The 9,604-nt window shown below is 57.5% G+C and overlaps 1 protein-coding gene across 1 annotated transcript; it reads left to right on the forward strand.

The window, feature by feature from the left end:
* Positions 1–8,830: 8,830 nt before the first annotated feature.
* LOC144827021 (histone H2B 1.2-like) lies at positions 8,831–9,266 on the forward strand. The gene has a single exon (XM_078685487.1). The coding sequence runs from the start codon at positions 8,869–8,871 to the stop codon at positions 9,247–9,249; it is 381 nt and encodes a 126-aa protein (XP_078541613.1). The 5' UTR covers positions 8,831–8,868; the 3' UTR covers positions 9,250–9,266.
* The last annotated feature ends 338 nt before the right edge of the window (positions 9,267–9,604 follow it).

Raw genomic sequence — 9,604 nt, forward strand, 5'->3', positions numbered from 1 at the left:
GGCTTTATATACCTTTTGAATGACGTTTATTTTTTTCTCCGCCTCCAGCCAAAGGGGAAATCCTGAAACATTACCCTAATCGGAGCTCCATAGCCCTGTGTAGAAAAAGTGACTTAGTCCCCTAGAACCTAAACATTGAGCAAAATATATATATATATATATTTTGTATTAACAGTTTTAAATGGGTAAATTGTACCCGGATCGGAGATCCATAGGCCGGGTAGAAAAAGTGACTTTGTCCCCTTCAACCTAGAGTTATTTGAAGAAGAAGAAAAAAATTGTATGTGTATATATTTTTTTATTTATTTATTTATTTTGGACCACCTTCAGCTTAGGGGGAAAACCTGAAGTTTTACCCGGATCGGAGCTCCACATCCTCGGGTAGAAACAGTGACGTTGTCCCCTTGAACCTAAAGTTAGTTAAAAAAAAAAAAAAAGTTTAGATTTTTTTTTTTTTTGCCGACCTCCGGCTAAGGGGGGAAACCCGAAATTGTACCCGAATCGGAGCTCCCCAGCCCTGGGTAGAACAAGTGACTTTGTCCCCTTGAAACTAAGGAAATAGTAAAAAAAAAAAAATGTATATATATAGTTATTTTTTTTGCCGACCTCCAGCTAAGGGGGGAAACCGGAAATGTTACCCGAATCGGAGTTCATCGGCCCTGGGTAGAAAAAGTGACTTGGTCCCCTTGAACATAAAGTTAGAAAAAAAGAAGAAAAAATGTATGTATCGTTTTTTTTTTTGTTTTTTTTTGCCGACCTCCAGCCAAGGGGGAAATGCGGAAATTTTACCCGAATCGGAGCTCACCAGCCCTGGGTAGAAGTAGTGCCCACGTCCCCTTGAACCAAAATGTCCACACACAAAAAAAGAAAAATACTGAAAGCGTTGTTTAAAGGCCCACGGGGACCCGTAAACGGACATGGTGGTTCGCCACATCATTTAGGACCCCACACCCTCTTCCTATGGGCCTGCATGGGAACCCTGTTGTATCGACTATTAAGCCCCTAGGGCTTATGCTCCTGGGCGGAAGACAAAGTTGGAGTTAGCACGGCCATTCCGCCGCCCGGCCATCTGGTCGCCGTAGCTGACTGGGCCATCTGGTCGCCGACCAGATGGCCCAGTGAGCTGCGGCGACCAGATGGCCGGGTGGCGGAATGGCCGCGCTGACTCCAACTTTGTCTCCCAGCCGGGCGCTGTAAGCCCCCACTACGTGGGGGGCTTAATAGTCGGTGAACTGCGTGACTCGTGGGACCCTGAGCCGGGCTAAACCCACTTTAGGTCCCCAGGCAAGGGCTCCATGATGGCGGGCCCCTGGGCCGTGCTACACCCACCTTAGGTCCCCAGGCAAGGGCTCCATGATGGCAGGCCGCTGGACCGGGCTGAACCCACAGTAGGTCCCCAGGCAAGGGCTCCATGTTGGCGTGCCCCTGGGCCGGGCTAAACCTGCCTTATCTCCCCTGTGAAGGGCTCCAGGATAACGTGACCCTGGGACGGGCTAAACACCAATTAGGTCCCCAGGCCAGGGCTCCGTGATGGCAGGCCCCTGGACCGGGCTGAACCTACCTTAGGTCCCCAGTCCAGGGCTCCATGATGGCAGGCCCCTGGACCGGGCTGAACCCACCTTCGGTCCCCAGACAAGGGCTCCATGATGGCGGGCCCCTGGGCCGGGCTAAACCCACCGTAGGTCCCCAGTCCAGGGCTCCATGATGGCAGGCCCCTGGACCGGGCTGAACCCACCTTAGGTCCCCAGGCAAGGGCTCCATGATGGCGGGCCCCTGGGCCGGGCTAAACCCACCGTAGGTCCCCAGCCCAGGGCTCCATGATGGCAGGCCCCTGGACCGGGCTGAACCCACCTTAGGTCCCCAGGCAAGGGCTCCATGATGGCGGGCCCCTGGGCCGGGCTAAAACTGCCTTATCTCCCCAGTAAAGGGCTCCAGGATAACGAGACCCTGGGACGGGCTAAACACTCCTTAGGTCCCCAGTCCAGGGCTCCATGATGGCAGGCCCCCTGGACCCGGCTGAACCCACCTTAGGTCCCCAGGCAAGGGCTCCATGATGGCAGGCCCCTGGGCCGTGCTAAACCCACCTTAGGTCCCCAGGCAAGGGCTCCATGATGGCAGGCCGCTGGACCGGGCTGAACCCACAGTAGGTCCCCAGGCAAGGGCTCCATGTTGGCGGGCCCCTGGACCGGGCTGAGCCCTCCTTAGGTCACCAGTTTAGGGCTCCATGGTTGCGGGCCCCTGGGCCGGGCTAAACACGCCTTAGGTCCCCAGTTTAGAGCTCCAGGAAAACGGGACCCTGGGCCGGGCTAAACCCACCGTAGGTCCCCAGGCAAGGGCTCCATTATGGCGGGCACCTGGGCCGGTCTAAACACCCCCTTAGGGACCCAGTCCAGGGCTCCTGAATGGCGGGCTCCTGGGGCCACGGGACAGCGCCCGACATGGTAGGGTGGCACCGGAGCAAATCCCCTGGTATTGGGCTAGCGAGTAGCCGATCCCGGCTCTGCGGGAACAATAGTGCATAGACACAGCTCTCCCATGACATCGTGGTCGGCTCTTAAAAGAGCCTTTGGGTTGGTGTTTTGCGTTTTTCCGTGGGCAAGTCGAGTGTTTAACCGCCGAATCCGTAGAGGGTGCGGCCCTGGCGCTTCAGGGCATAGACCACATCCATGGCGGTGACGGTCTTCCTCTTGGCGTGCTCGGTGTAGGTGACGGCGTCCCGGATCACGTTCTCCAGGAAAACCTTGAGCACCCCGCGGGTCTCCTCGTAGATGAGGCCGGAGATGCGCTTGACTCCGCCACGGCGCGCTAGGCGGCGAATGGCCGGCTTGGTGATGCCCTGGATGTTGTCCCGGAGCACCTTGCGGTGCCTCTTGGCGCCGCCTTTGCCGAGCCCCTTCCCTCCTTTGCCGCGTCCAGACATGTTCTCCTCTTGATGCTGTGAGCAGAAATGACGGCTTAGGCCCGCACGGCTGCTTATATGGAGGCGGAGCGGACCTGCGCGGGAGCACCAAGTGACGCCCAGTGAGGCGGGAGAGCCCGGGCCCCGGCCCGCCCTCTGCAGGGAGCGGGGACTGGAGCTGCCGTTGCCGTTTGAAAAAGAGCGGGCTCCCAGCCCGCCTTTGTCATGGGCTGGCTCAGCAGCTTCCGCCGGTGCACGGATCAGTCAAACACACGCAAGCACCTTCCTTCCCGGCCCCCACTTGTGACCGCGGCCCACCTATCCCATGCGTTCGGTGCCCCCTCTCCAATATCAGCAGAAGGCTCGGACATGTTTTAATGGAGCCAGCACACGTTAGCGGCCTCACCGGCACCACCCCGGGGCGTTTGGCCGCCTGCAACCACGTAACACTGCCCACATCTCGCGCCCGGCTGGGGCAAGCCTGCAAAATGTGTCCCCCAAGAATGAAAAAATATATATGTAGAATATTGTTTGAAAAAGGAGCGCGCTCCCAGCCCGCCTCTTTGTCAGCGGCTCCCGATCGGGCTCAGCAGCTGCCGCCGGTGCACTGATCAGTCAAACACACACACACACACACTCCACCTTCCAGGCCCCCACTTGTCACCGCGGCCCGGCTAACCCTCTCGCTCGGTGCCCGCTCAGCTGGGGAAGAGTCTGCAAAATGTGTCCCTGAAAATTAAAATTATATATGTATATACAAAAAAAAAAAAAAAAAAAAAAAAAACATAATATGGTCGGCCTCATGCTAGGCTTTGGGACGGGACTACATTAAAGTGCACGGCCAGAGCTTGGGCATGCCCTCCGCTACAAAGCTACGGTTGCGGGCGCTGCCGCATCTATGAAGCCGCTAGAGTAACACCATGGCACGGATAAGCTCTTTGATGGAGTCTGTGGTTGGCCCTGAAAAGAGCCTTTGTGTTTAGGGTGTGTTTCCACGGGGGTCTGCGGGCCTTTACTTGCTTGCTTTGCCCTGCGCCTTGTGGCTCTAGGTTTTCTTGGGCAGTGTAGTGTCCTAGCATGGACACGGTCTAGTGTTCAAGTGTCTGTATTACACTTTACACCCACCCACCACAGACGTCATGGTGTCACATGACGCTGGCAATAAAAGGGGCCGAGCGCACGTGCTTGTGGCCATTCCCACTACCCTCATCTGGTGTCTGTGTCAGGTCATTTACTGCTCCTCACATGTGGGCCCAGGGCCCTCCACCACGAACCCTACAATGGCGACGAGGCCGGTAGTGCAGCCCATGCGTGCCACTACCCACTGCTAAACCTTCTAGAAAAAGGGGAAGAGAGCTGCCCATCTAGAGGGCATCCCCTGTGGCGAGGCGCGACGCGCCGAGAAGACCGGTGGGCACGTCGGAGCCCCGCAGTGACCGGGAGCCCCTCAGCAAGCCGACCGGAGCCCACCCGCGTCGACCGCCACCACCGAGTGCACCAAGCAGCTGCGGACCGCCCAGAGCCCACCTGCGACGGCCGCGAGGCTTACGACCCCCACCGGAGAGGTACCCGGGCCGGGCGGAGCCCACCCGCCGCGACCGCGACGGAGCATCTGGCCCGCCGGCCGAAGGTGAGCCCCACGGGCGAAGTGCCCGCCCCGAACTGTGGCATAAATAAGCAGGACCAGCGGAGCCTACCCGCGGCCTGCCCGAGTCGTCCCCCGCCCCCGCCGCGTGTGTGCTTGGAAGCGGCAGGGGCACAGTGACTGAAGACCGCGTGGGAATACAGCGCGGCCGGACCCGCAACACCCGTCAACAACGAGGGGGAGGGAGCGGAGTAGCTAACCGCCTCCCGACCCCCCTCGCGACGTGATCAAGACCAAGCGGAGCCCACCCGCGGCCTGCCGGTGGCATCCCCACCGAAGATAGACTCAGCAGCGCCAGCGGAGCCCACCCGCGGCCCGCCGGTAGCCCCCAGCGAAGGAGGACTCAGCAACGCCAGCGGAGCCCACCCGCGGCCTGCCGGCGGCACCCCCAGTGACGAAGAACACTGCAGAGCCAGCGGAGCCTACCCGCGGCCTGCGAGGTACATGGCAGGTCTCCGCCGCGCAGCGTGAGCAAGGTGAAGCTGCTGCGGCGGGAGACCGGGGAAAAGTGAAGCCTGCCGTGCCGGAGAACTATTGAACCTTTAAGTAGGCAGAGCCGGCGGAGCCTACCCGCGGCCTGCCTCGAGCACCCCCGCCCAAGGAAGAGTGACCGGAGCGACGCGCTCCCCAGCCTGAGGAAGAATCACCCCCCCCCGAGGACTGCCGAGGCTGCAGCGGGCGGGGAGGGGAAAGCAGGAGGTGCACACACGCGGCCAGCGCCGCCGCCGGTCTGATGAGCCTCCACCTCGTGGGCTCCCTAGAACAGATGAAGTGCCTGTGAGCGGCCAGCGCCGCCAACCATACACTGTGCCACGCAGAGAGGAAAACGTTAAAGTCTGGTACCCTGCGCACAGCCACGGAGCAGTACCTCACCACTCACACCCATACTCTCCTGCATACCAGGAGCCACACATGGAAGTACCGGCACACACAACAAACATGTGAGCATTGACCCCTGGTCTCGAATAACGGTGCCTCACTCAGCATGTGCCCAAACAATGCGCCTGTGCCTTTCTGCCCTCAAAAGTGAAAAACAAAAGATGACTCACCAGCTCCCAGCAGCAGCAGCTCCAGCCCCCTGTGCACTGTGACAATAGAGTGCACATCAGGGGAAGACAAGACAGGCTGCTAACAAATCCAGCAACACTGCCACCCAGTGGCCAAATGCATAAGTGCACCTACATCCACATGAACTGAAACAAGCATTGCACAACGCAAGAAATCTCACGCAGCAAGTAAGTTCTCCACAGCGCAAGTGACAGCGAAAGCGTCCAAACTCCCGCAGCAAGAAAGCACCCAACCTCACGCAGCAAGTAACTGCGCAACAGCGCCAGCGACACCCACACACACCAGCAAGGAGTCGGCGACTGCCACTTCCAAAGCGACGTGGGAAGAGGCACCAATGCCTCACAAAGCATCCAAGCACTGACGTCTGGAGGAAACGGCTGCCAAGCACTAAAAGAATGTCCAGGGAAACGACTGCCGCGATCAAAGGACGGAGAGAGCAGCGACGCCTTGTGGCCACAGGCGCTCACCGCATCATCAACTACTCCCGCCAACGGTCCAAAGCATCAAGTACCCGACGACAGCCAAAGCAGCAAGTACCCAACGTCACGCCACAGGCGTCCCAGAACCCTGAACAGTAAGTGCGCAAACAACGCGCCACGTGGCGACGCACAGCCACCGCAAGCAGAATTAAGAATGCATGCAGCGCCATCGCGCAGAACAATCTTCGCGAACGATCGCCCATCAAGTGCCGACCCGCGACAGATCCATGGCGCCTCCCAGGAGCCGATCCCCAGAATGATCGCCCATCAAGTGCTGACCCACAACGGGTCCCCCAGGAACTGTTGTAGTGCAAAGTCCGACAGGACGACCGAAAGCAACCTGCCAGGCATCGGCAGAAGTGGACCACCAACCGGTCCAGGACGTTCAACCATGAACAGGTCTACAAACATGGACCCCCGAACGTCACCAACAACCATCAAGAAAAGAAAGCATCAAGTAAAGAAGGTTCGCGACACCAACTCTGGCTGCTGAGGAAGAAGGAGAAAGTGTCCCCGACGAGGACAAGACCAGGGGTACACATGCAGGGTGCGCGCACTGCATGGAGGACCCAGGTCAGAAGAGAAGACACAAGTTTGGTCCAAGTGATGTCGCGATGCAGAAGGAAGAAAAGGAGAGATCTGAGTGGCACGGTTGCCACCGTGAAAAGGAAGGATGAAAAGGAGAGATCTGAGTGGCACGTTTGCCACTGCAAAAGGAAGGAAGAAAAGGAGAGATCTGAGTGGCACGTTTGCCACCGTGAAAAGGAAGGATGAAAAGGAGAGATCTGAGTGGCACGTTTGCCACCGTGAAAAGGAAGAATGAAAAGGAGAGATCTGAGTGGCACGTTTGCCACCGTGAAAAGGAAGAATGAAAAGGAGAGATCTGAGTGGCACGTTTGCCACCGTGAAAAGGAAGGAAGCATATCCATGTGGCCTGTTGCCACAATTAAGAGTAGAAGGAGAAGTCAGGCGAAGCAACGTCCTCACAGAGAAACAACTAAGGAAAGACAGAGAGGAGTGCAGGAAGACGAAGACCGCTCACTCCCGAAGAGAAGTAAGGTGACAAGTGCCAGGACAACAGTGAGAGGAACACGAGGCCGGAAGAACACCAGTGGCAAAGAAGACCAGCTGACAGACGATGTTTCCGCACACCCAGGATCTGCGGAGAGGAGCAAGCGAGACCGTTAGTGACATCCACCTTTGGGGTCACACGGACACTGGACACATGCCAGCCGTGGTGACCCAGGGGCAGAGGCCTCCGGGACGCAGTCCCCGCGACGAGAGACGGTCCTCCGACGCCCATCCGAAAGGTCCGGGGAGGGCGAAGACATCGCAAGCAAAGACAGAAACCAACAGCTACCTTGGGACGAGGCTGCGGAATCTGAGGTGAGACACATCGTCTCTTCCATACCCCCACTGACGGCGGCGCAGGAACAACTGATGTGGACACATCCAGCCCAGCGCGAATCCGAGAAGAGGACCTCAAGGATATCCCGTGGCAGGGGAACACCGACGAGAGGGGTCATCCGAGTGAGAGGGATGCCTTGCAACGGATCTGCCTTTTGCCAAGTAGGACACAGACTACAAATAAAGCTAAGGCCAAGGCCGGAAGTCGTGCATCATTCCCCGGCGAACCACCAGAACTCTAACTGCACCCATCGCCGTGGAAGTGAGCAAAAGAAGGACTGTGAGGACAATTTGGTCGCAGAGTCATCAACAGACTGTTTCCATCGAGCACCACAAACCGGTGCCACTGTGAACTGATGTTACCCGCAACAGGTTGAACACCATCTGTGATTCCAAGCAGCGGCGGATTGAAAGACACTGCGGAAGCTGAACACTTTACTGCATCCTGATACATGTTATTTTCCCCACAGGTTGGTTTCTGAATGTGGGTCGTTGCAATTAAAAAATGGGAGGGATGTAGTGTCCTAGCATGGACACGGTCTAGTGTTCAAGTGTCTGTATTACACTTTACACCCACCCACCACAGACGTCATGGTGTCACATGACGCTGGCAATAAAAGGGGCCGAGCGCACGTGCTTGTGGCCATTCCCACTACCCTCATCTGGTGTCTGTGTCAGGTCATTTACTGCTCCTCACATGTGGGCCCAGGGCCCTCCACCACGAACCCTACAGGCAGCAGCACGGCCTGGATGTTGGGCAAGACTCCTCCCTGGGCGATGGTGACTCGGCCCAGCAGCTTGTTCAGCTCCTCGTCGTTGCGGATGGCCAGCTGGAGGTGTCTGGGGATGATGCGGGTCTTCTTGTTGTCCCGGGCCGCGTTGCCAGCCAGCTCCAGGATCTCAGCGGTCAGGTACTCCAGCACTGCAGCCAGATAGACGGGGGCACCGGCGCCCACCCTCTCGGCGTAGCTTCCCTTCCGGAGCAGCCTGTGCACACGGCCCACGGGGAACTGGAGCCCGGCTCTGGAAGAGCGTGTCTTGGCCTTGGCGCGGGCCTTTCCTCCTTGCTTTCCTCGTCCAGACATGGCGATCGGTCTCGGGGTCTCAGTCACACAACAGAGAGAAGAATACTTCTCTTTCTGCTGGACTCGGTGATATAAAGACTTCGGGAGCGTCTGATTGGTTGACAGCTAGGCGCTGATAGTACTTCTCATTGGAGGAGGACTTAACATAGGAAGTGGGGAGCCTGCCAATGAGAAGGGAGAACCGGGAAGAAGACTGCTTTGCACGCCAAGCCCATAAATACAAGTGCAGAGCGCGTAGGCTTTATTTCTCTCGGCTTCACAGCAAGCAGTGAAATATCTTCGACCATGCCTGAACCAGCCAAGTCCGCGCCGGCTCCCAAGAAGGGCTCCAAGAAAGCGCTCTCCAAGCCGCCCAAGAAGGACGGGAAGAAGCGCAGGAAGAGCAGGAAGGAAAGCTATGCCATCTACATTTACAAAGTGATGAAGCAGGTGCACCCAGATACCGGCATTTCCTCCAAGGCCATGGGCATCATGAACTCCTTCGTGAACGACATCTTCGAGCGCATCGCTAGCGAGTCTTCCAAACTGGCTCTCTACAACTCGCGGCGCACCATCACCTCCCGGGAGATCCAGACCGCAGTCCGCCTTCTGCTGCCCGGAGAGCTGGCCAAGCACGCCGTGTCGGAGGGCACCAAGGCCGTCACCAAGTACACCAGCGCCAAGTAAGGCTTCGAGGCGCATCACCAACGAACACAACGGCTCTTTTAAGGGCCAATCACTTCCTCCTCTAAGAGCTAATGTGCTTCTGTTATCACTTGAGAAATATGTGTTTTAGAAGGGTAATGTTGAGTGCAGAAAGGCCCGCTCTCACGGGGCTTGCTGCAAACCGAGGGCCGACAGAGCAGTCAACCCGTTTTGCCTCTTTAAATTAACATATCCCTATGAATGAGCCCTCGTTGGGACCAAGTGTCACATAAGCACTGTAACGATGCGGTTACATAAACCCACTGGGAATTCGTGCATCTGCCCTTGGGCTTATTCTTTTCCATGTATGGGGCGAACAGTGTTTGTGTGAGCGGGT

This window comes from Lissotriton helveticus, chromosome 4_1, assembly GCF_964261635.1.
Source record: "Lissotriton helveticus chromosome 4_1, aLisHel1.1, whole genome shotgun sequence".
NCBI classification, from domain to species: Eukaryota; Metazoa; Chordata; class Amphibia; order Caudata; family Salamandridae; genus Lissotriton; species Lissotriton helveticus.